Source organism: Mastigoproctus giganteus, chromosome 4 (genome assembly GCF_048544385.1).
Source record: "Mastigoproctus giganteus isolate SK-2022 chromosome 4, ASM4854438v1, whole genome shotgun sequence".
Lineage (NCBI taxonomy): Eukaryota > Metazoa > Arthropoda > Arachnida > Uropygi > Thelyphonidae > Mastigoproctus > Mastigoproctus giganteus.
This window is the reverse complement of record NC_143578.1, coordinates 241,306,637-241,334,375: the sequence shown is the minus strand read 5'-3', so window position 1 is coordinate 241,334,375 and position 27,739 is coordinate 241,306,637. Positions and strand designations below refer to the sequence as shown.

The window sequence follows — 27,739 nt, the reverse complement described above, 5'->3', positions numbered from 1 at the left end:
GCAAAACTTAAGCCTTTCTTCGTAAGAGCAACCCTTTGTTCCATTCACTAATCTTGTGTTGCCCTTCTCTGTACTCGTTCCAGCAGCTCTACATCCTTCTTGAAATGAGGCCTCCAGACCTGTATACAGTACTCAAGGTGTGGCCTGATCAATGCCTTATACAAGGGAATAATCACATCCCTGTCCCTGCTAGAAAAATTCCTGTATATCATTGACAAGACACCATGAGCTACTCTTGCAGCTTGTCTGCACTGCTCAGAGAACTTCATATCTGCCTGCACTATTACCCCCAGGTCCTTTTCATTCTCTACCACTGTCAGCGTAGTACCACAGAGTTGATACGTTGATCTGGGGTTACTGTTTCCCGTATGTAGTACTTTACATTTGTCAATGTTAAACTTCATCTGCCACCTCTCAGCCCATCTGCTCAACCTTTCGAGATCCTGTTGCAGCAGCATAGTATCAGTAGTGTCCTTAACAACCCTGCCAACCTTGGTATCGTCTGCAAACTTGGACATTAAGCCTGATACACCATCATCAATATCATTTATAAATACAGAAAACAACAATGGACCCAACACTGAACCCTGAGGAACTCCACTAATAACATTAGTCCACGTTGAGCAGTGTCCATTGATTACCACTCTCTGTCTTCTGCCACTCAACCATCCCTTTATCCATAGCAGCAATTTGCCTCCAATGCCACACTTCTCCAATTTGTGCAGCAGTCTTCCATGCGCAACAGTATCAAAAGCCTTTCTAAGATCCAAATATATAATATCAAAGTTATTCCCTGCATCCAGTTCTTTTGTGACTACATCATAGTATCCAATCAAATTGGTCAGACAAGACCTGCCCTTAACAAAACCATGCTGTGTCTGAGCTATAACTGAATTCTTGTCCAGATGATCCTGCAGTGCTTCTTTAACCAGTGCCTCCATTAATTTTCCTGGAACTGAAGTTAAACTAACAGGTCTATAATTACTTGTGTCAGCCTTTGATCCTCCTTTGTGAATTGGGGTTACATTTGCACATCTCCAGTCCATGGGTACCTCCCCTGAGTCCAAAGAAGCTCTCATAATTATGGCTAGGGGTTTGCTTACTTCCTTTGCTGCCTACTTTAATATAACTGGATAGATCCCATCCACCCCAGGTGCCTTTTTTATGTTTATCCTCAACAATTTCTCCTCCACTTTCCTCTCAGTTATTAGAAAATAATCTAGCTCACTGCCAATGTTTACTTCACCTACGACATTCCCCTTCCTGAATAACTCCTCGTGTGAATGTAGATGCAAAATACTTGTTTAGATTGTTAGCCACCTGAGCTGGATCCTCAACTGTTGAACTATCAACATCCAGTGGACCAATCTGATTCATCCCTTTCCTTCTTGAGTTTAAATAGGTAAAGAACTCTTTTCTGTTTTTCTTTGCGTCCTTTGCCAAGGATTTCTCATAATCTGCCTTTGCCTGCCTAATCTCCTTTGTGACTTGGTTACAGACCAACTTGACAGACCAAGCCTTGATAGCATCAGCAAATATTCTTGCACCCTTTCTATTTAAGTGTATCCCATTTCTTTAGAAGCAGTCTCTCCTGTTAACAAACTTCAAAGTTGAAAACATTCCCGTGTTTTTATTCGTGTATTATTAAAATGATTATTGGAAATAGAAGATGAGTATACTATATGTGGGACCTGTTAATAGAAATATTTGTTGCGTTGCATTGTTCTTCACAAAATTTAATATAACTCCGTTCACTGTACATTTAGATTTAAAAAGCCGAGGGTGCTGCAGTCCGCAGTGCCTACCAACGAGCCCCTCCTGCATATGACTTCTCGGAGTAAAGGGGAACCACAACACAGGTTGACCATAGATTATTATCCTTGTCGGGAATCTTCTTAATCCTCTGACTGAATATGGAAAGCATATTAACTAGCGCAACTTCTCGGAATGTGGCTCCATAGATTTTACGGACACCGCTAATGATAACTGTAATCCCTTTCGCACTTTCTAATTACCTAAAGGCCTGAGGTGAGAATTTGTACAAAGTTGTCTCTTGTAATTCGTTCGTTCTACGGAAACTATTTTAAATGTAATTACCAATGGGAATTCAAAAAAAATTCGCTATAAAGAAGTTTGTTTAACAGAGGTCCGACTGTATATAACCCAAAAATGAAACAATTTTAAAATACATAACTGCTCAATTGTGCCATTAAAATGCTGGGGATGGGTTCCTGCCGTCCCCACCGTAGTTTCAGCTCTAGATAATCAATAATTGAATTCAGAATTTCATTTGCAAAATAAATGATCGTTTCAACAACTGGCTCAAATTTTCGAAAAAAATAACATTGAGCTCTCGCGAGCCCACTATAGCTCACCACTGCTCGTATTATGAAGCTTTTGCCCTCAACTTCTTTAGGTGGCACAAGATTAAAAAAAAATTTATTAATAATTGAAAGTAACTTGGTTACTTTTCATTAAATATTAAGTTGCCCAGAAAAAAGTTAACTAAACATAAGGAAACAGGCCTTGAGCTTTGGGTTGTGCATATCATACAATTTTCTAGCGATGACTGACTAACTGAGTTAAAATAAATTTATCGAAATAAATAAATAATATATACATAAAATACTAAAACAGATAAAATAAAATTAAAGTGCTAAAATACAATCAGGTAAAAGCATTAAAATACAATATGGTAAAAGCGTTAAAATATACAGTAGCTTTAGAGACGAAGTGTCTCTTCATCAGCTTAGTCAGTGAATGGTGTACTCCAGTTTACATTGTTGGTTACAATGGAAAAAGTCAGCTGAGCATGATTATGCATCACAAGTCTAGTGTTGGTAGAACAGAATTATGTACACTTGATGATCGCCAGCACTAATCCCAGTGCAAAATAGCACATTCCGAGCATTATTGGGTTTAGTAGCACAATCTTGATCCCCATCGGGATATTGAAATCGTTGACTATTCATGTGATTACCGCCCGCACTCGTTGCTTGACTCACTGCACATAGCTAGCAGTAATAGTACCACGAATTGCACTACTGAAGTGCACTTGCACCCCATTGGAGTGTACTATTTTGCAGTGCGATGAGTGCTGGCGATCACGTGTATGTAATTCTGTTCTACTGACACCAGACTTGTGATACGTGATCATGCTCAGATGACTTTTGCTATTGTAACCAACAATATAAACTGGAGTACACCATTCACCAACTAAGCTCATGAAGAGGCACTTCGTCTCGACAGCTACTGTGTATTTTAACTCTTTTATTTTATTTTATATTTTATCTCTGTTTTAGTATTTTATGTATACACCGATGAGCCAAAACATTGACCACCTACCTAATATGATGTTGATCCTCCACGTGCAGCCCAAATCTTGTACCCGGCGAGGCATGGATGCTAAAAGATTTCTAAATGTGTCTTGTGGTATCTGGTACCAACACATAACCAGCAGATCCTTTAACTCCTGTAAGGTCCATGGTTGAGACACTGCAGATCAGAGTTGCTGTTTCAACACAAACCTCATGCTCAATGGGATTGATGTCTGGGGAATTTTAAGACCAAGGTAAGTCTTCCTCATGTTCTGCGAATCAGTCTCGAACAATTCAGGCAGTGTGGCATGGCGCATTATCCTGCTGAAAGGCGTCACTGCCAGACACGAAGACCGTTGCCATGAAAGGGTGTACCTGGTCACCAATGATGTTTAGGTAGGTGGAAGATGTCGGAGTGCCCGGCACATGGATGACTGGACCCAGGGTATCCCAGCAGAACATGGCCCAAAGCATGACACTACCGCGACCAGCTTGTTTTCGTTCTACAGTGCATCCAGACACCATCAGTTCCCCAGGTAAACGACACATACGTACCCAGCCATCCACATGGTACAATAGGAAACATGATTCATTGGATCAGATGGCGCCTCCTTAGCCAGGTGGGAAGGAGCAGCAGCAGTGCATAGCACACGCTTAATTAGACCGGGGTTTGAGCCTGTCACCACCAAATACGGAGGATGCGGAAAGGTCAGGGAATGAACACCGCATATCCTGGAGCAATATAGCCTTAGTTGCTAATGCTCCTAAAAAAAAAAAAAAAAAAAAAACAAAACATTGGATCAGACGACCTTCTTCCAGTCACTCAAGGTCCAGTTTCGATGCTTGCATGCCCATTGTAGGTACTGTCGCCGGTGAACCATAGTTAGCATGGGCACTCAAAGCTGCCTGTGGCTAGCAGCCCCATTTTCAGCAGGGTTCGATGTACTATGTGTTGTGACACATTACTCCCGTCACCAGCATTCCAGTGGCCATACGACCCAGTCATCTGGCTGTTATAATTTGGCCTTTGTCGAACTCGCTTCAGTCCACTGCCTTTCCCATCTGAAGAACAAGAGTAACACTGATTAACAGAGCTCAGTATCAGGTGTTTTTTGTGTTCCAACCCATGCATCTGCCATAGTTCACCTGCAGTTGCGTTGATCTGCACAAGAACGCACTGGTCATAATGTTTTGGCCCATCGGTGTATATTATTTATTGCAATAAATTTATTTTAACTCAGTTAGTTAGTCATTACTAGAAAATTGTATGGTTAACTAAACATGATTCCTTTTGTTTAGATTAAAAAATAAAATCAATGTGAAAACATACAAATTTTGTGATTTTTATGCTCCTTTAATAATAAATAGATGCTACACGTGTGAAGTAACATCAGACAATTTTGTTTCTTGGTAGTGGATTTGAACCCCAATATGTGTTTGGTGGGAAGGGGAATCAGAATAACCAATCAAACATTGTTATGATTTTAGATGTTATTAGTAGTGATTCCCAGAAACTATCTGTTTGATACCTAAATAGTTGATAGTGCATCAATGAGAATTTAATTTGGATTTTTTAGACTGGTGTCCTGTATTTCATTTAGTCCTGTAAAAGGATGGGACGAATCTCCTAAAAACTGTTTGATAACTAAATTGTAGGCTGTGCTTCAATGATGCAGTATCTACACATTCATGTGTAGATACTGCAGTCTAAAAATAAATTTTCTGTTTGTTTTGGAAGAACTACATAGGATCAAAAAAATATTACCATTTGTGGTATCAGGTGGGACACGTGTCATTGATATGTGCATGCTGAATACTGGCTTAAGATTGTGTCAGACCTGTACAGAGAAGTATTTACAATGAAAATAGATTTTTAAGTTGGTTACAGCTATCATTACTGATTTATGACTTGCTAACCATTTTTTCCGTAGTCGAGTGGTCAGGAGCGGGAGTACAGTAGCACACGCTCCTTGAGTAGACCGGGGTTCAAGCCCCTGACTGCTGAATACGGTCCATCTGCCAACCTGCACTGGACCAGCGTGGCAGATTATGGTCCATTTCCCTCAGCATGAATTATTGAGGAGGCTTCTATCCTGCAGTGGGTTGACAATGGCTTCACTTTACCTTTTTTTTTTTTTTTAACGATTTTGTGTAATTTACTTAACTGTTTAAATCTGTATGTTCAGTATTAAGTTTTAATGACTGTAATATTTTTCAAATTGTCTTAGTTGCTCATTAAGACACTTGGAAAAAAAAAAACTTCTGGAACATAAATACATTCTTATATCAAGAGTATATTGTACTTGTAATGATAAACAAATGCGTATCATTATTCAGTTGTTGTAATGTGTGAAGTTGGCCATTTTCTGGACTTAGAACATGAGTAGTGCTGGTGCATTATGTGTGTATACAATGAGGTGTCCCACTTTTAAGTGTAGAAATATATGCCCTAGATATAAATCATAGTTTGATCTTTCTTGTTTTTGTATTAGTATCAGTAGTGGCAAATGATGTAAGAAAGCAAGCTCATACAGTATTATCCAAAAAAAAAAAAAAAAAAACCCTTCCTATTTCACCTATCCATCCCCAATAGTTTGTTTAGCTCTTCCTTGAATTTATTCAAGCTGTCCACCTCCACAACATCAGATGGAAATTTGTTCCATCTGATGTGTAAATGGATAGCAATCAGCCTGGGCAATTAAACTGGCTGAAGGCAAGCTTCCAGCACACCCCGCAACCATCCTTCCTCATGAATTTCTGCCTCCTTATTATTATTATTATCCATTTATTTCTCTTACGGCGCCTCCGTAGCCAGGTGGGAAGGAGCAGCAGTGCGTAGCACACGCTTCTTGATTAGACCGGGGTTCGAGCCCGTCACCACCAAATACGGAGTATGCGGAAAGGTCAAGGAATGACCACCGCATATCCCGGAGCAATATGGCCTTAGTTGCTAATGCTCCTAAAAACCAAAAAACAAACAAACATTTATTTCTCTTTCAAGACACCCATTAACAGCATGTGGCTCGAGGGTGTGGTTACATTATTTTAATATTTACAAGCATATTTATATTAGCTTATTTACAAAATTTGAAAATCAAAAAACAGAGTACAGAGAACACATACTTCTCATGTATAGTGTGAGCAAGAGGAAAAATCTCATCAAGATTGAGCTTGCTGAATCCATTCAAAGCCTTAAACCCTTGTTGGATGCACCAGCAAAATAAACAGAGTTGGTCGCAATATATCTCTCAGATACATACTAGGTTTCATATCGAAAAATTAAAGACTATATTTAAATATCACTCTAGTTTATTCATAAATAACATATAAAAGAATGTTTATATGTTAAACAAGAATGTTTTTTATATATAAAAAATTATTTTTCATCTTGTTCATTGAATGTTGCTTTTTTAGAGCATGATGCACAAATCATTTCTGCATGCTCTAAGCAGAGGTATTTGTTTACAATTTGTACAAGAATACCTTGTCGGTCTGGTTCTCTTTGTTGCTTGCCAGCAATTAGTGCACGGCTTGTGACTGCTCTCCCATTCTGTGCTCCTCCGATGAAGTTCCCCAGCCACTAATTCTGCAGAAAGTTGCTTGAGGAAGAGCCTGCGGCTCTTTTCTTCTTTTTCATTTCCCATGTAGATCACTTGTGCATTGATTCTGCTAATATCTAGCATGGCATAAAATATCACCATCAGCCAATGACAACAAGCTAATGCCACACTTAAGAAAGAAATACAGTATAACCCAGTATTTCTTTCTTAACTATGAACCCCAGTACAGAAGGCCCTTTCATGATAAGCTCATGCCACATTGTAAGCTGTACACATCTGATCCACAGTATCTACTCCAGACTTGGTTACATTATAAAATGTTACAATTTCTGGTTTCGGCTGATTGCCTGTCAGTGGCATCATCAAAGTGCAAGGAGGAAATTAAGATGACATCCTTTGATCTCTTCAGTATGTAGGAAACAATTGTTGCCTCTTATCCGAAGCCAAACAAGCTCAATTTTTCAGGTCGGCTCTTGGCTGACACAAATTCGACTGGGAGTTGCGGTTTGTTCTTTTTTATCGTTCCACCATAAGATTTTCCTTTTTCTGAGTTCCAAAACTAAATTGACATCCATAAAATAATTATCCACTGTAATGTTCCATCTAGTTCCATGGATAGGTTCTGTCAGTCTTTTGACATCAGCTGGTCTATTGCTGATTTGGTATGGATATTTGGGTTGCTTCCCTGCATATATTTCAAGATTATAAGAGTACAGCACCCTAGCATCTACTAAGGCATATATTTTTGAGTCCATATTTGTTGGGCTTTGAAGGTATATGCTGTTTGAAACTGCATTTTCCTCTGAGGGCCTCTAATTTCTCATCTATAGTTAGATTCTGACCCGGAGAGTAACACGTCTTGCAGTTTTTACAAATTCAGTGAAAATCTTTCTCTTATGGGGACGAGACGATCACGTTTTCTTCTCTCATCCCAGGTTGTTCGATCATCAAATCTTATACACCTGATGAAGAACTTGAAGCATCTCTGGTTCATTACTGAGTGAAATTTTTCAATACCATTTCCATCAGTTCCTCATAACTCTTCCAATCTCTGCTTGCTCCAGCTAAATAAAGGCCAATGAAAGCTTTTATCTCAATTTTGTCTGTAAATTTGCCATCTCTTTCCTGGCTGTAGTTTGAATATACTGATTTGTGTATTCAACAATTTTATCTAAAATTTTGTCGGTGCCTCGGTAGCCAGGTGGGCAGGAGCAGCAGTGTGTAGCACACGCTTCTTGATTAGACCAGGGTTCAAGCCAGGGACCACCAAATACGGAGGATGCGGACAGGTCAGGGAATGACCACCGCATATCCCCAGAGCAATATGGCCTTAGTTGATAATGCTCCTAAAAACCAAATAACAAACAAAATTTTGTCAGTAATAAGGCAGTTCCATGCTTCGGAGGGCATGCTAGCGTTTCTTGCTTGACCAATAACTCTAGCCAATTTTGTTAGAAGATTGTGATCTGTACCGAATTTTTGTTGATCTGTTGACTTTCTTCTACTTTGTAGATTTATCTTTTCTATGAAAAAACTGTCAGTATAGTTCTCTTTGCAGCTTTCCTCCTCTGATGTAGCATCTTGTGCACTCTGAATTTTCTCTTGTTTCAGTGTAATCCTCATCGGATTCTGTCCCACATCAGTGCTTTCATCGCTTACTTCATCAGAAAACAGCAGGGCATAAATAATTTTGGCATCATTTGCATTACTTGGGTATAAGCGATCCATCCCGGCCATCAAAAGCAACGCAACACCACTTATACAGACGGATGCACTGTATCTCACAGATACAAACAGCAGACTGAATCGAAACCAAAAGGCTTGGGAAAACGAAACCAAGAAGCAATGTAGGAAGCTACTGAGAAACACACTTGCACAGCCACATCTTGTTCCCAGAAATAAAGATATGATGCATGTATCTGAGAGATACATAGCAACTGATGAAGGGTTAAACACCTCACTCAGTTAAACCCCAGGTGCCTAGTCTCTGGATACAATTTGCAGAACTGAAGCCTTTCTTGGGTAAGAGCACCCTTTTTGTTCTCCCTCACTAATCTCATTAGTTCCGACCAGGCTAGCCGGGTGGGTAAAGTGCCTGCCTGGCAACCCAAAGGTCGCGGGTTCGAATCCCGCCTCGGGCTTCGATTAAAGTACTGCAAAAAACCTTGGGAGGTACACTGTGGCCACAGAAGCCGATGCGCCAACAACTACCAAAAAAAAAAAAAAACTAATCTCATTTGCCTTCTCCATACCCACTCCAGCAACTCTACATCCTTCCTAAAATGAGGCCTCCACAGCTGTACAATACTCAAGATGTCTCCTGACCATTGCCTTATACAATGGAAAAATCACCTCCTTATCATTGCCAGAAAAATTCCTGTATATCATTAACAAAACCCTATGTGCTGTTCTGGCAGCCTGTCTGCTCAGAGAATGTCATATTTTTGAAGAAGAATAGTGTTAAATAATTAGCAATAAAGAAATGGCCTACTTATTTTATTTTAGCTGGACATTGTTACATTCCTAAATATGAAGTGTTATTTAGCATGGTGAAAATATTTGAAACTCTTTCATTAGGAATCTGGTGAAAAACCTGAAACTATGTCTCACAAAGATGCAGCAATGTTTCCTTTCATAGCAAGTGGTGCTCTTTTTGGACTTTATTTATTTTTTAAGGTAAGACAGATCACCCTTTTATCTTGTTGATTAATTTTGTGCTGTTCTGTTTATAACTATGCAAGGAGGTTCAGATCTTAACTTGTTTTTTTTACAAAATTGGTGTTGTATCTCAAAATATGAATGGTACTCAAATTTTTATTATTATGATTTTTTTAGTCAATCATTCCTCATTACAATAATAAATATTGGAATGAGGTAGTAAGGGATGTTAAGTTTTTTTCCCTTGCATTATACTTTTCCAAAAAGCAAATGCAGTATTCAATAAAAATCCAAGCAAAAATAGCTAATTGCTTTATAATAAGTTATTTTTACATCACCTAGAGGCAGTATGATTATAAAAAAAAATTTTCAATGAAAATTTTTCATTTTGCTACCATATCATAATTTTCTAAAAAAAGGAGTGATTTACAAAAAATTATTATTTTTTCTTTTTTAAATTTTGAATCTGATCAAAAAAATCTATGAAAACTCGTATTTTTATCCTATTATAATTTTCTTAAAATAGAGTTCAGTCACCAAAATCAACTAGGTATGTTTAGAAGGGAAAAAAAAACCATACTAATTACTTTTGTAATGAGATTTTATTTTTATAATGCAAAAAAGAAGTCTTGAATAAACAAAACAAACAAACCTCGATTTAAAACTCTTATTTGCTGCTATGTTAATTTAAGAAAAAAATAGTCCTGTAATTATCAAAAATAACTTGGGATAAGGAATAATTAAAAAAAACCTATTATCTTTATGAAATTGATACGATATTTTTATGTGCAAATTGTAATAAGAGTTGTTAGTAAGAAACTTTCATTATAGTTGCATTAAGTAACTAAAAATGGGGCATATAAAAAAGCAGGTGTTATGAAAATTTCAAAATTTTATAATAGTATTTTTTTCTACTATTAGTATTAACCATATAGTGCAAGGAAGCTTTTGCTGCACTGGCCAAAAAAAAAAAAAAAAAACTAGATAAGAAAATACAAATTATGTACTTCCCTCCTCATGTAGATGACTAACTATTCCCATTGACCTTTGAATTTCTTGAAACTGTCAGCCTTAACTACCTGTGGAGACAATTTGTTCCAGCAATCAATAACTTGCTGGTCAAAAGAAAACTTCCTAAATCTAGTCTAAACCCCTTCCCCTGTAATTAAATTTGGCCACTAGTTCTAGAATTCTTTGAAAATTTTGCCCTCATTCATGTTACTAACCCCTTCAGGTTTATAAACCTCAATCAGGTCCTCCTCTAAGGTGTCTGGATGCCAGGCTCTGTAACTTGTGTAAAGTCTTTCCTTGTATGGTCACCCTTTTGCTGATCTCATCATTCGAGTTGCCCTTCTCTGGACCCTTTCAAGAAGCCCAATGCCTTTTTTCCAGATGAAGTCTCCATGCTTAGACAGTATTCAAAATGTGGTCTTACAGTTGCCTTATACAATGGAATTATGATATCCCAATCTCTACAGGATATTGTTTGATTAATCATCAATAGGACACCATGGGCTAACTTGCCCGTTAATGTACCTGAATTTTCAGATTGCTTATGTGCCAAATGTTGAATGAAAACATCATTAAAGCTGTATTTGTTTTGATGAAATTAAGAGAAGTTTATTCCAGCGATCAATTATCCTTTGGCTGAAAGCAAATTTCTGGTCATTTAAAGTCATAAATACTTCAGTCCAGTCTCCTTGCAAATTAGTAGTATTAGCATATAATTAAAGGAAGCAAGCTTGTATAACATTAGCCAAAAAAAAAAAAAAAATAAAAAATAAAAATAATAATTTGTCTAAGCCTCCCTTAAATTTATTGGAATACCTACTTGCACAACAACAACAGATAGAAATTTATTCCAACTTCTATCTGTTAATTCCAACTTCTATCACTTAACTGTGGTTGAAACCAAATATTTTCACATGTAGCTTGTAATCATCCTTTTTAATTTTAAATTTGTCTCCTTACACTACTCCTTACCTTACATTCAACAAAAAAATTCTTTGAATTTGTTTCCTTTCTTAAAATAGGCAAACTTTACTAATTTTGGGTTGAGAAAAATGAATGACTTCAGAAATTTTTATTAGCTCTAGCTTTTGAGATACATTACTTTCACTATTGTCTAAGAATATAGTACTTTCAGTAGTAGTCAGGGTGAAAAGTAATATTAAAACAATCTCATATTTACATGTTCTTGGTACAACACAAATCACAGTTGTTTTTAATTAAAACGTAAAAAAACAAGAACACAAAACTTCACAGCAACCGAAAGTACATTTCTCAAAATGTGTCTTATTCGAGACAGCGCCTTCTTTTTGCTTGTCACTTATATTCCACTTCCAGGGAATCTCTTGTTGCTGTCCAACAGTAGTTAGCAAGCATAGAAGCTTTCCATCTACCCTGATATCTTCTTTCCATTGCTGAAATGTCTTGGTGGAATCGCTCACCGTGTTCGTCACTCACTGCACCACAGTTGTCAGGGAAGAAGTCCAGATGAGAGTCGAGAAAGTGGATTTTCAGTGACATATTGCAGACTGATTTATGATACTTTTTTAGAAAGTTGTTCAGTCTCAACATAGTTTTCAGGAAGTCGTGCGCAACACTTAAAGGCTTCCCAAGCTGCGTTCTCATTACCCTGGAGGACTTGCTCAAAGTTTTCATCCTTTGAAAGTTCACGAATTTGCGGACCAAGAAAGATTCCTTCCTTAACCTTAGCATCACTCAACAGTGGAAATTGTCCTCTTTAAGTACTTGAAAGCTTTTCTATCCTGGTTCATCCTTTAACAAAATTCTTCATGAGTCCCAGTTTGATGTGTAAAGGGGGTAGAAGAATTTTGCTTCAATCAACCAGAAGATTGTGCTGGACATTTTTTCTTCGGGGCACAGATTTTCCCTTAGAGGCCAGACTTTTCTCTTGTGGTGTGAGACCCTAGCCCGACTGTCCCACTCACACAGGAAACAGCAGTACTTCACGTATCCCAACTGCATGCCCAGCAGTATTGCAATCACATTCTGGTCTCCACAGATCTGCCATTGGTGGTCTTTGTACTTCATTGCTTCCAGAATTGATTTCATATTCTCATGTCTCCTTCATGTGGACAGCATGGCCTAGAGGAATTGAAGGAAGAGCATTGCCTTTGTGGAGCAAAACAGCTTTTAAACTTAGCTTTGATGAATCTATATATAGCTTCCAGTCCTGTGGGTTGTGCTCCACATTCAAAGCTGTCATCAAACCATTGACATCACAGCAGGCAACAAGTGTTTTCACTTTTAAAATATGGAATCAAAGCATTCTGCCTGCTCCTGTACACAGATACCTTGACATTTGGTTGCAGAAGATTCCACTGTTGGAGCCTTGATACCAGAAGCTCTGCTTTATCTTTCAATAGATCTAGGTCTCGAATTAGATTACTTAGTTCACCTTGAGTGATTCTGTGTGACTCACTCGGCGACTCAGGTTCTGGCACAAAATCAGGATCCTGTGATGTTGAAGGCCCAGGTGGATCATCATTCCTCACACTGTCCCCATCTTCATCAGACTCCAAAGTGTACTCTTCTGGAGGATGAGGTACAGTAGACTGTCTCCATGTGCCACTGGTTGGATAGTTGATAGGATGTTGGGGTATTTCACAGTCCATTTCCTTTTTTTTTTTTTTTGTCATGTCATGCTGAAGAGGAGGCACCATGCAGAAATAAGTCATTTACATGATTTGAATGCTCCCTCCAAATCATTGGGATGGCAAAAGGCATTGAACGTCCATTGTTCTTCAACCATCCACGGAGAGTTATAGCACGTGTTACAGCAAATATGAGGTACCCAGGGTTTGTCTTCATCCCCTGCCTTACAGCCAAAATAATGGTAGTAGGCTGAGTGGAATTTCTGGCATTTCTGAGTGGAAAATATCACATCACCACACACTTAATAAAAATTGTCAACATTGTTAACACATTTATGTGGCATCTTGTCTTTTTATATAATTTTTGTCCATAAACCTGAAAAAAAGAAAAGAAAAGAACATCACTTGCAAGGTAAAGGATACACAGAAATACAAATAAGAAATAAATAAATTTTCTGTTTATACTCCGGGACGACCAAACAATCAGAGGAGTTCACAAGATAGACAGAATACAAGAAACAGCACCGTTTTTAGTGGTCACGGGCTTGAACTCTGGTCACTAAAGGCACATGTACTTATTCACGTGTGGGTCTGACCACTCGGTTACACAGAAATGCAAAAAAACATGGTGTATCGGTTCCTGTTTCAGTGTTACCAACCTATCTGTTATGTGGGCTCCAAAATTCTCCAGTATTCAACAATATTCCCCTAAATCATAAAAGGGGCTATATCATGGAACCAAGAGCTAACTAAGAGTTTTAAATGTTATATTAGTTTTTCTTATGCTGAAATTAAAAAGAATTGACTATTTTCAATCCAGAAATATTTTTGGTGCTGACCAGTGTTATTTGTAAGAATGCCATTAGCATTTAGTTTACCCAATCTGTTTAAAGCTTTAAACACTTCATTCGGATCTCCACACAGATGCCTAGTTTCCTGACGTTGCATTTTGCAGAACTGAAGCCCTTGATATGCTTTCATTAGTATCATTGATAAATATTAAAAGCAGTAGGGGGGATAGCACTGAACCTTGAGGGATTCCACTAATACATTGCTCCATGAAGAGCAGTGTCCATTAATAACTACTGTCTCTTGCTACTAAACCATCCCTTTATCCTTAGCAATAAATTGCTCCTAATGCCATACCACTCCAAATTGTGCAGCAATCTCTTTTGTGTGGGACAGTGTCAAATGCATTACGGAAATCTAAGTATATGATGTCAAATTATTTTTTTGCATCCATTTCCTTTGTTAACTTGTGAGACAAGATTTCTTCCTAACAAATCCATGCTGTATTTTCCATATAACTATATTCCTGTCAAGATGATCTCACATTACTTCTTTAACTATTGACTCAGTTATTTGCCCTGAAATAGCAATCAAGTTTAAAGGTCTGTAATTTCCCCCTTTTTGTACATCTAATCTGTAGGGTCCTGCCCTGTGAATTCATGGTTGCTCTGTAATTATTGTTGAAAACTTGCATACCTCTTTTGCTTCTTTTAATCGAATTGGATAAATTCTATGAGCTACATATGCCTTATTTACTTTTAGCTTCAACAATTTCTCTTCTGCTTTCCTTCCAGTTATTACAAAATTATTTTAGCTCTCAGTTAGAAATTGATATGTTTCTACCATCTCCACCCCTAAAAGTGCACGAAAAAGTTTTTAGGAATGATTTATAGGCAGTTTCAGTGTTTGGGAACATGATCTTAGTTCCCATACACTGAAATTTACAGAACCCAAATCTTTCTTGGTAAGAGTATGCTTACCTTTGTACCTTCAACTAATGTTACTCCTCTCTGCACTTGTTTTAACAGATTTTCATTCTTACAAAAATACTTGCAAAGCTGTATGAAATACTGGTTTGCAAGCCTCGTTTACAACAACAGAATAATCACTTCTTTGTCCCTACTGTCAAACTTCTTGTATATCATTGACAAAACTCCACAGTTTGTCCTAGCAGCCTTTCTTCTCTGTTTAGGGAACTTCATATTGGCCTATACAATTAGCCATAGATCTTTTTCATTCTCCATTACCTTATGTTTGGTACCACTGAAGTGGTATGTTATTTAGGGATTATTGCCAGCAGGCTGAAAACAAACTAACTGATGGTTGATTGTTGAAACAAACTTCCATCTGTTGTTTTGGAATTGGGTAATTTGAATAAAATGGATAGGTCATGTGGGAATTTTTTTTTGGCTGATGCTTCAAGCTTACTTTCTTGAATCATTTTCCACTACTAATACTAACTAATAAAAAAAAATTTATTCTATGCTTTTCCTTTCTTCCATGGTTATACCCAAATGCAATATAAATGCAATACATGCAATACAAATGCTTGCATTTATCATTGTTAAATCTTTAATTGCCATTTTTCAGCCCATCTGCCTAATATGTCTTGGTCTTGTTGGAGTAGCATACTGTGATTGCTGTCATCAACCACCCTGCCCACCTTTGTATTGCCAATAACTGATATTTTAAATGTAGTGTGTCCTCATCAATCATTAATAAATATTAAATACTGTAAGGAGCTCAACACCAAATTCTGAGCGACCACACTCATAATTTGCACGAAGAGCCACATCCAGTAACCATTCTGTTTCCTGCCATGCAGTCATACTTTTAGAGATTGCAATAACTTATTCCCAGTGCCAACTTCTTCAGTTTGTACAGCAGTCAATCATGTGGAACAGTATCAAAAACTTGACGGAAATCTATGATGTAATTTTTTTTTTTGTGACTGTTTCATAGTGTGTTTTTTTTTTTTTTTTTTTTTTTTAAGCTAGTTGCTTAGTTAGTTTTTTGAACTGGGCTATAGTACTGATCATCTGATATGTTGATTAGTTTTGTATTCTCAAGGTAAAGCTTAACTAGTGTTGGTGATTACATTAGAGTACAAGCATATTTTTCATATACTCCCATTTTATGATGTACACATTCTTTGAAAACAAATTAAGCTGTAAATTTAGTATGAGTTGTTTATTAAGTATGAGTTATTTTGCATCAATGACATAATGACAGTTACTTACCTATATAACAGAATAATAATAAGAGAAGGCTGAGATTTTGTGGAATGTTGTTTATGTGGAACAATCCCCATTCCATTTATAACCATGGAAGAAAGGAAAAGTGTAGAATAAAACAATTTTTTTTATTAGTTAGTATTAGTAGTGGAAAATGATTCAAGAAAGTAAGCTTAAAAATGAAGCTCATCAGCCAAAAAAAAAAAAAAATTCCCAAATGTCCTATCCATTTTATGCAAACTACCCACTTCCAGAATAACAGATGGAAGTTTTTCAACAATCAACTATCAGTTAGTTTGTCTTCAGCTAGCAGGCTGAAACTTCTGCACATCTGTCCTGCAATCATCCTTTCTCAATTTGAATTTATGCCTTATTCCTGTGTGTATTTGGAGCAAGGGGAGGAATGTCATCAGAATTGGGCTTGCTCAATCCATAAAAAAACATTAAACACCTCAATCAGAACACTTCACAGGTGCCTAGTCTCCAGATACTTCTATTTGAAGAACTGAAGCCTTTCTTGGTAAGGTCACCCCTTTTGTTACCTTCAATCTTGTTGCCCTTCTCTGCCCCCATTCCAGCAGATCTACATCCTTCCTAAAATGAGGCCTCCAGACCTGTATGCCATATTCAAGATGCAGCCTAACCATAGCCTTGTACAGTGGTGTAATCACCTCCTTATCCCTGCTGGCAAAGTTCATGTACATCATTGACAAAACCCCATGAGCTGTCCTTGCAGCCTATCTGCACTGCTCAGAGAACTTCATATGTGATTGCACAATTATCCCCAGGTCTTTTTCATTTTCCACTAACCTGAGTGTAGTGCCACAGAATTAGTACATTAATTTGGATTACTGCATATGGTATGGGTAGCAGTAGTTTAACATTGACAAATTTTGTCAATGTTAAACTTCAACTGCCGTTTCTCAGCCCATCTGCCTAATTGTTCTAGATCTTTTGGCATTAGCTTACCTTGATAACTGACATTAACCACCCTGCCAACCTTTGTATTATCTGCAAACTTAGACATTAGCCTGATATACCTTCAATAGTATGATTAATAAATATCGAAAACAGTGGGCCTAGCACTGAACTGTGGGGCACTCCACTAATAACATTAGTCCATGTGGCATTAAGGGTTGAGTAGAAGACACTCCCTGTCTTCTACTCAACCCTTAATGCCACACTGCTTCAATTTATACAGGAGGCTTTTATGTGCAAAAGCCTCCTGTATAAAAAGCTTTACTGAAATTCAAGTATATGATATCAAATTTATTTTTTGCATCCAGTTCCTCTGTTGCTGCATCATAATATCCAATCAGATTGGTCAGACAAGATTGTCCCTTAGCAAATCCATGCTGTGACTGCAGTATAATTGCATTCCTGTCTAGATGGTCCTCATACTTTAACCAGTGACTCCATTATTTTCCCTGGAAGAGAAGTTAAGCTAATAGAGCTTTAATTATTCATGTCAGTTTTTGATCCCCCTTTGTGAATTTAGGTTATAGTTGCACATCTCCACTCCTTAGGGATTCTCCTGAATCTGGAGATACCCTCAATAATTATGGCTAAGGGTTTGCTGCCTCTTAATATATTTGAATAGATCCCATCCACCCTAGGTGCCTTTCTTACGTTTCACTTGAACAATTTCTGTTCCACTTGCCTCTCAGTTATTACAAAGTTATTTTGCTCTCTGTTAGAGTTTGATAAACCTCTGGCATTCCCCTCCCAAAAGAATTCCTCGTGTGAATGTAAATGCAAAATATTCAACTCATTTAATTCTATTCTTTTCAATGTTTGTGTCATTTTAAAAAGTAATTATTTAGCAAAAACTGAAATCAGTGGCATTCCATATTTGTGGGGAAACTTCATGTGTGGCTGCCTATTTACTGCATGAAAATTAATTATTATTTGTATTCAGTATTTTTATAATAATGAAATGAACAAAAGATCTATTTTAATGTAATAATTCAAACATAAAACTGAAAATATGTAACTTAGCATTGCAACTAATGATGAAGTTTGGCAGCCTCTTACAGATCAGTTTATATACAGTGAACAGTAATTTTAATTAGGCCAAACTGCAACAAATACAAAAACTAAAGACAACAATAAGAAGGTACACTGAGTAGCAAAGTAGAAGGTACGCAAAGTACTGATCCCCAACCAGTGAATCATCAAAATATTTTCCTGCTGACCCTGTGAGGAGATGGAATGCTACTACCAGGTTAATGCATTTCTCTATATTGCAATTAATTATTGTAATAAACTATTTGCATGCCACATATTGGTGGTAAATTTCAAGTGTCATTATAATGAAACTTTAAGTGAAATATGCTTGTAATACACAATCTTATGTATAATAGTTATTTTCAATCCATTTGTTTTTATCCTTTAATTTGATATGTGCTATAAATGGTATTTATTTTGTATTTCTGTATGTGCTGTAAATTCTTTCAATTTAAGGTATTTAGCAGACTAGTTAAATGTTGGTTAACTGTAAAAATCTAATTTTTTAATTAGAAATATAAAATGTCTTATTTGAATATGTTTTTTTTTAAAATAAGTTCATTTATTTAGGTATTTAATAAAGAGTACATCAACCTCCTTCTCACTGGTTACTTCTTCTTTTTGGGAATATTTGCACTTGTACACATTCTCAAGTAAGCTGTTTGATATCAGTATTAGTATTAATAAAAACAAATTGATGCAAGCTTATTTAGTAATGATCTAGATTACAATGACATTAACATTAGGGAGAAACCATACAATCCATTTCCTCTTCCTCCCCCATAACTGGATCCAACAGTGTCAATAGTCTTAATATTAGCACTAGTAGAAAACAGACCCCCCCCCCAAAAGTTAGCAATGGTAGTACATACACCTGTGTTATTCTAAATGTTGGAATGGCCACATCTAACAGACATTTAGCCGGGGCCATGCTGAGGTATTCTTAAGATTGTGTACAAAATACATTTTTGTGCCTCCTTCCCTGTTTTGAATTTTGGAACTCACCAATCAGTGTATTCAAAACTGTACTGAATTCAATAGGCTAGGATCTACATAAAATGTGTGTACAAGATAATATACAGCATATATCATAATAATGGGGAAAAAAAAACATTGAATATTTATTAATTGTAATATCTATTTGGATATAAAAATAAAAGTTAATCAGATATACAACGGCAACACTGTTTTTAGCTTATTTAAAAAAAATCAAATTTTTCTGACTTTGTCTAATGAAAATTGTACGAAAAATTCTGTGTAGCTCAAGACTACATTTCATTTTTTATAGACATTATTGCTAAATTTGATAGGAAGCAATTTTTTATTAATTTTAATTTAGAGAAAGAATGTTCTACAGTTGTAAAATTCAGTTTATATGAACTTTGAACTTCTTTGAATTTTTACCTGTGCTAATTGTTCAGTAAGTTTGCCTAAATCTAAAATTTCAGTTAAATTTCTTTTAATAAATAATGTTTGTACAAGAATAAGAGAAATTTACCTCGGTATGGTACATAAATTAAAACAAATATAAAATTAATGCAAAATGATTACAGTAATAAATTAAAAACAATTAAAAAAGTTTAACATAAATTTTGCAAAAACGACTTTCCTTCCTGAAGCCGACAGGGCTTTTCGACTATATGTCTTGATCACGGGAATAGAAATTATGGAGTATGTTTGAGCCTGAATCTTAAATAGCAAGATTGTCTTTGTGCATGCATGGAAACGACCATGCATCGGAGATTAGATATGGATGGCGAATGTTAATAGAATTCTCATGTAATTTAATTTTGATGGTTTCTGCAATTAATAGTCTAGTATAATTATGTTGGACACTAAGTATTTTGGCCTCATAGAATAAAAATCTATGGTTTTCATTAACGGCATGAAAGGCAATTCTAATGCTGCTGGATGAGAAGCATGGACTGAGGATGCATGCTGTTTTACTCTCACATCCAGCATACACTGCATCGAGCCCTGATAAGACAAGTCGCAATCACAGCAAGAAATGTTGTATACCAGGTCATTGATTTGTGTTGCGAAAGGGGAAAGGACTGAATGATTACTGATTGACCAAATTGGTAAATAGTACCGGGTCTACTTCAAGATAAGTGGAGGTATCTGATATAACTGAATCTAATTTATTAATATAATCAATTTTATCAAGTATTACTACTGTATCTGAATAGATAAGTAGTAATTCTGGAGAGTGTCATACGGAAGTGTTCTACCTACCATATTGAGCTAAATTTCTTATTCTTTTACAAATATTGAAATATAACGTAGACCGTATCGAGCATTCTGGCTTTGTTTTATATTATCAAGTAAATAATACTGCAGGATCATTCAGATGATCTTCTGTTAATGTAGATCTGTGTCTATTCTAGAAGAAATACAATACCATTATATTCAAATTGTACTTGTTTCTATTTCACTAAACTCTGCATTACCATTCCTAACTTGGTAGTGGTCCCTGCCATCAAAGGTGTGGTTAGCATATGCTGACCTTGTCAGCATTCTTTAAATCTCTAATAAGAAATTGCAGTACAGAAGAAACAAGAACAATCTAATTTCAATAAGTATATTAAAATTAAAATAGACAGCTACTCTATTATTAATGACTTCGTCTCCCCTCTCAAATATGTCAAATTTGACTTTCAAATTTTGAGTCAATCTTTGAAGGAAAATATCTCAGCCAGAAAACAAGTATAAGAGCTGATATTTAGTTAGGCTGAATTCATGCAGTTGGTTGGTTAGTGGAATGTCCAAATAAAAGGTATCAAAGGTTTTTATTTCAAAGTTATGACTTTCAAAAGTCTTGCTTAAATTTGTTGTGACAGTGTGCCAGTTTTAGACTGCAAAAAAAAAAATATGTGAAGGTTTTTGAGCCTGGAGACCAAAAGTTTTACATTCTCTGCCAAAAGTTAACTAGATATATACCAAGTTTCAGAGCACTACCTCTCACCATTGTGCAACAGTAACACTTAAAACTCTGAAAATTTTTTGTGATTTATTCCGCACAACACAAGTTACCTCCACAGAAAAGGTGCTGGTGCCTCAAAAGCATACTATATTTTGAACTGAAATTTTGCACAGCTTATTTTAAACCTATTTAAACATCCACACCAAGTTTCAACAAAATTGAAGCTGTTCGAACAGTGATCCCTAGGCCATTTGATATGGAATGACCCCATTATTTACATTAATTCACAAGAATTACAAAAATGTTGATTTTGGTTCTCAGCTCTTTGATTGTAACAGTATCTAGCTGATTGTCAGTGAAGTTTTGCTACAAATTACAATTCCACAGCATGTACAGCTGCCACTTAACATAAGTATGTTGGAGCCAAATAAATTGTTACTAACTCTACTGTGATGGTGAGGTTTTCCCACACTATAAGAATCTAGGACCTGCATGCCACACACTTGTTGCATCCTCCTTGGTACAGCCCTGCATTGAGCTGACATATAGGATGTCCAGTAAAATATATTGGTTCTGTGTCTGTTAGATTTAGTCACCCCGACATTTTAAACTTGTGGATTTCACCATTACAGTTTCAATAACAACACAAATTGCATGGAATTGTTATCATTATACAACTTATAGCCTACAAACAGCTGAATATTAGAAAAAATATAAATTAATTTAACAGTTGAATATAAACTGTGTATTATCGAAGTCTTAACTGTATCAGGGGTTAAATTTGAATGCAATAATACAGAAGGTTAGAACTGCCATTGAAATTGCTAAAATCTGGAATTTTGAATAATATTTTTAATTCCTACCAATTACAGTTGGTCTGTGCCCAGCATGTTTCTCCTCCATTATGTAATTTCTCGTATTCTCTTGTGTCTTTCACTATAGCAATTGAGGATGAGTATGGAACTCTGAAACTTTATTGGAACCTTAATTGTGTACTTGGCTTAATTTTCATTTTATTTCTTATGCAATTTTCTTTCTATGGCTTGACCCTATTAGTATTGCATTTCTGAGCAGGCAGTATCTTCTTACTAAACTATTGCTTTTGTTTTATTTTATTGTTTTGTATTATTTCTCACATTAAAACAAACTGCAGACTTGGGGAGATATCATCAAGAGAAGTTTTCTGTTTAAGTTTCTGTTTTTTTTAATCAATGGACACTGCTCATCGAGGACTAATGTTATTAGTGGAGTCCCTCAGGGTTCAGTGTTGGGTCCATTGTTGTTTTCTGTATTTATAAATGATATTGATGATGGTATATCAAGCTTAATGTCCAAGTTTACAGACGATATGAAGGTTGGCAGGGTTGTTAAGGACACTAATGATGGTATGCTGCTGCAGCAGGATCTAGAAAAGTTGAGCAGATGGGCTGAGAGGTGGCAAATGAAGTTTAACATTGACAAATGTAAAGTACTACATATGGGAAGCAGTAACTCCAGAGTAATGTATCAACTGTGTGGTACTACACTGACAGTGGTAGAGAACAAAAAGGACCTAGGGGTAATTGTGCAGGCAGATATGAAGTTTTCTGAGCAGTGCAGAAGGTCTGCAAGAGTAGCTCATGGTGTCTTGTCAATGATATACAGGAATTTTTCTAGCAGGGATAAGGAGGTGATTATCCCCTTGTATAAGGCAATGGTCAGGCCACACCTTGAGTACTATATACAGGCCTCATTTTAAGAAGGATGTAGAGCTGTTGGAATGAGTACAGAGAAGGGCAACAATATTAGTGAATGGAACAAAGGATTGCTCTTATGAAGAAAGGCTTAAGTTTTGCAAATTAGTGTCTGGAGACTAGGCACCTGCAAGGTGATCTGATTGAGGTGTATAAAGCCTTGAATGGCTTGTGCATGCTGAATGCTGATGGAATTCTTCCTCTTGCTCAGAATAATCACCTGAGAGGGCATAAATTCAAATTGAGGAAAGATAGATGTGCGGAAGTTTGCCTTTAGCCAGCGGGTAGTTGGTTGGTGGAACAGATTTCCATCCTTTGTTGTGGAAGTTGATAGCCTAAATAAATTTAAGGCTGAGCTGGACAGGTATTTGGAATGAACTGTGGGGTGAAATGGGAGAATTTTTTTTTTTTTGGCTGATGCTGCATAAGCTTGCTTTCTTGCATCATATGCCTCTGATAATGCTAAAAGTTAAGTAACAATAGTAAATAAATCTTAATTCCACATACTACCAAAGAAGGCTCTGAGATGGGATAGGTAATGTACAGCTTTGTTGTATTTAAATTTCAGTTTCAGTTATATTGCTATGAGAATGAAGATGCGATTCAGTGATGAATAGAAGTGGACTGGTGGATTGAGATTCGGGAAGATAGGATAAAATGGAAAAAAGAATAAAGAATGACTTTTTGATACTAGGTTGAGGAGAACCGTTGTAGTAACAGAATAAATTCTAAGAAGAAGTTATATTGTACAAGAAAGCCATTAAGTGTTTTGTCTCTATTCAGCAAAGTGTATTTTCATTCTTTTATTTGTTCACTTAGTATTTGTAGTGGCAATGCTATCTTATATAGAATCAGCTGGGGGGGGGGGAATCGCACATCACTTGTCCATTCCTTTGAATAGTTTAGTTCCTCCTTGAATTTATTTGAACTTCACTAGTATTTGTTTCAACAGTCATCTACCTGCTGGCTGAAGGAAAATTTCCACACATCTTTCTTTCAGCCATCTTCCTTGATTTGAATTTATACCCTGTGTCTTAGCAAGAAGAATGCCATCAGCATTCAGCTTACACAATGTGCCTAAAACACATCAATCAGATCTCTGTGCGGCCTAGTCTCCTAACACTGCAATTAACAGAACTGAAGTCTTTCTTTGTAAGAGTATACCTTTTGTTCCCTTCACTAATCTTGTTACTCTTCTCTGCACCCATTCCAACAGACCCATGTCCTTCCTAAAATGTGGCTTACTCAGTTACCTACCTTATACAATAGGCTAATCATCTTATCTGTGCTGCCAAAGGTCCTGTATATCATTGACAAAACATCATGAGATTCTTAGCAGCCTGTCTGCACTGCTCAAAAAACTTTGCCTGACTTCACAGTTATCTCCAGGTTCTCATTCTCCACTACCCTGAGTGTGGTACCCCACAGTTGGTATGTTATTATGGGATTGCTGCTACCCATATACAGTACCTTGCATTTGTCAATGTTAAATTTCAGTTGCCACTTCTTAGCCCATCTACCTAATTTTTCTAGATTGTGTTGCAGTAGCATAACCCTGATTGTTTATTAACCACCCTGTGAACCTTTGTATCAAATGCAAACTTAGACATCAAACTTTATATGCCTTCATCAATATCATTAATAAAGTCAGAAAAAGCAATGGATCCAGCAATGAACCTTGTATAACTCCACTGTTAACCTTAGTCCACAAAGTGCAGTGTTCTGGGTAACTACTGTTTTTTCCCCACTCAACCATCACACATGTGTGTAATCATGCTTTTTGTTGGCCATATTAGAAGATAGTAGATTTTAATGTGAAATACAAATAATGCTAATTGTAAATAAAAATTAAACTAAACTATGTGAATTGTTGTCAAATGAATTCTATTGTGTACAAGAGGTGAAACCCTGGGACTAACTGTAGTGGGTCACCTTGTATAGTTAATTCCAAATTTTGATCTTTTCTGATTAGGCATTATGATAAAATTTACATGGTTTAATTAATATTATTCATATTTCAGAGTAATTCTTATAAACAACCATGTAATGTCCTTTTCCCAACACATTAAGTAATTTAAAAAATATTGCTCTCCCTTGTATCCACTGAGGAAGACCTACAAAAAGGGATGAGAACATATGGTCCCAAGGTGTTAATATTATTGTAATCTTAATTTCTCAACATCATCTGCTACTAGTGCAGTGAAGTGTTCTGTATCTAATTATGCATAAATTTAACTATTAACTGCTATTAATGTAAGTATTTTTTTTTCTGTGCCAATCGTGCTTACCTCTGTGGAATGTATCTGGTGTATGCACTGCCCTACCAATATCTGGACACTCCTCCATTGGTGTTTGGAGTTTTTCCTACCCAAGCAAATATAAATATGCTTGTAGGATTTCAAGAAGACAGTAGTATGATTCAGAATGCAAGATGCTGGAATTGACAGAGTTAATAGGTTTCCAGCATGGAATGATAATAGGGTGCCACAAGTTGGTCTGTATGGTACATTTCAACAGCATTGAAGATCCCTAGATTAACAATTGGTGATGTGATCTGCAAATGGAAGTGGGTTGGTGCTGAAACCATCAAATCAACACAGAAAGCCTCTGAAGCTGAGCTGACGGAATGTGAGAGGAGAGCCCTACAAAGAATTGTCCACTCAATGCAGGTCAACATTGTTGTAGCCCACACAAGCCCTTAGTGGGATGTTTGAAACATATATCAGCATCAGTACTATGTGTAGAATGCTGTATTGTATGGGTTATCACAATGGTGCACCTGTCCACAAGCCACTAATCACCCTGACCAATGCCAGATGCCATTTAGTTAGGTGTAAGGCCTGCTGCTTTTGGACCATAGACCATTTGAATGCTGTGCTTTGGAATGATGAGCCACAATACATGATTTGCCAGTCTGATGGCAGTGCCTGCATGTGGTAGGTGCCTGGAGAAAGCTACCTATTAGACTGTATTGTCCTGACATTGGAGTTGAATCTCAAGGAACTGCATGACACACTCGTGTCTACATTGTACTCCATTCCTGCACAACGTTTTCAGCATCTTGTTCAATCCATGCCTAGACAAATTCAGGCTGTTTTGAAGGCTAAAGGAAGCTCAACACGCTACTAGGTAGGTGAACCTAATAAAGTGGCAGCACTGTGTGTGTGTGTATATCTAATATTAAAGAAATATCTTGTATCATAGTTATTACAATAATATAACTATAAACAAACTTACAATTCATAATACAAATTATATATGTATATTAGAATTATCTGACGACAGATTTAAATATTAAATTAAAAAAATTTTTTTCTTTTAACAATTTTGAAAAACTCCTCATGGAATGGGACCTGTATCCCATTCCGTGAGGCTGCATCACAGCTTGCTGTCATATACATAAACCACCCTGTTTATTTAAAAATTAAGTACAGTCAGTCCTCGTATAACACATGTTTACACTACATGAATTCGATCATACACTATTTATAAATAGGGGTACGATATCATATATAACACGAACAGACTTCGCTTATGCACGATTCCCTTTGTGTTTACAAGAAATGGCAGTTGGATGTGGAATCACCCCAACTGAATGCAACATGATAGGAATGAAGAGAAGATTCTGAAAATGTATTTGTTTTTTATATCAGTGAAGGGGAAACACATTTCACCACAATAACGTAAAAATCCAGCTATCGGTATTATCGCAAATGCAATTAGATCGAGTTTACTACCAGTTTATAACAGATTCCACTAGCAGGAATGCAACTGGAAATTGTTTTTATTGTTTTATGGTAGTAACTCCCAGAAATGTGCTTTAGTAAAATGTGAGCTAGTGAGGTGTTAGAGTTGTCACTGCCTTTACAGTGTTGTTTATTCAGTTGCTACACGTGCACAGCTTTGTTTATGTGTATAAAGCGTGCCTCCTCATTTTGTAATTGTGCTTTATTCCCTAAAAATGAGTAAAATACTTAAAAGGTGTGAAAAGGAAGCGTCCTGGTGAAGACACTACAGATTCAGAGAGAAAAAAGAAAAGCAATAGCGATAAACTGAGGTGGACTGGGTCAAAAATTCTTACCTGGGAAAATTTGCAGTGGGCCTCATACAACTCAAAGTGTAATTAAAATCCATTGGATTAAGACCCAAAGAATTGGAAGAGATGGAATGGCTGTCATCTGTTTGGATAGAAAATCAAACGAAAAACAAGTTTGCTTACAATAGAAGCAAAAGCATTAGCAATATTTTAGTTCGTTATAGTCGTAATAAAATGTGCTTGGTAATGTTTTGGTTACAAATGTGTGTTCAATCTTGGGTGGTCGGCACCTAACCCTATTTTTCCCATAGGGCCTGTTGTTTATGTTGCACGTTGCCTGTTGTTTATGTTTATATTGTCATACTAGAAGAATGTATTATACATACCCGTTTCTGGTATAGAGATTACAGAAACGGGTATGTATAATACATTCTTCTAGTATGGTTATATGTCTGTTGAAACCCCCTGAGGAAGTAGCAGATGTATGGCCATGAGGGAGAATGTTAATTTTTGCTAATTTTCTCCATTATTCTCCAATTTCTCTAAATGTCTCTAATCTTCTTTAAATTTTAAATTAAATTTTACATTAATTTTGTATTATATGTTTTGTATTATGTGTATCTATGGTATATTAGGCTATCCATACCAGGGCTAGATTTATATATAACTAGTGGGTTGGTTGGGGTCACTACAAACCTGATGCTCCCAAGTAGTACCAAAATTAATTATAAAAACTAATAATATATATATATATACTGTATATATATATATACTTATACGTATATTTGAATAATGTTTGAAATAGTTGAAAACTGAATATTTCATAAAAAAAAAATAAAAAGATAAAGCAAACATCAGAGGC

At 36.4% G+C, this 27,739-nt stretch overlaps 1 protein-coding gene across 1 annotated transcript in view; it reads left to right on the top strand.

Annotated features, from left to right (window-relative positions):
• LOC150087564 (signal peptide peptidase) overlaps positions 1-27,739 on the top strand; it is a 153,391-nt gene that overhangs the window by 8,359 nt on the left and 117,293 nt on the right. Inside the window, exons 2-3 of the mRNA XM_090371252.1 lie at positions 9,455-9,553; positions 18,756-18,838. Coding sequence (XP_090227378.1) covers positions 9,455-9,553; positions 18,756-18,838 — 182 coding nt within the window. The remainder of the gene's footprint in view (positions 1-9,454; positions 9,554-18,755; positions 18,839-27,739) is intronic.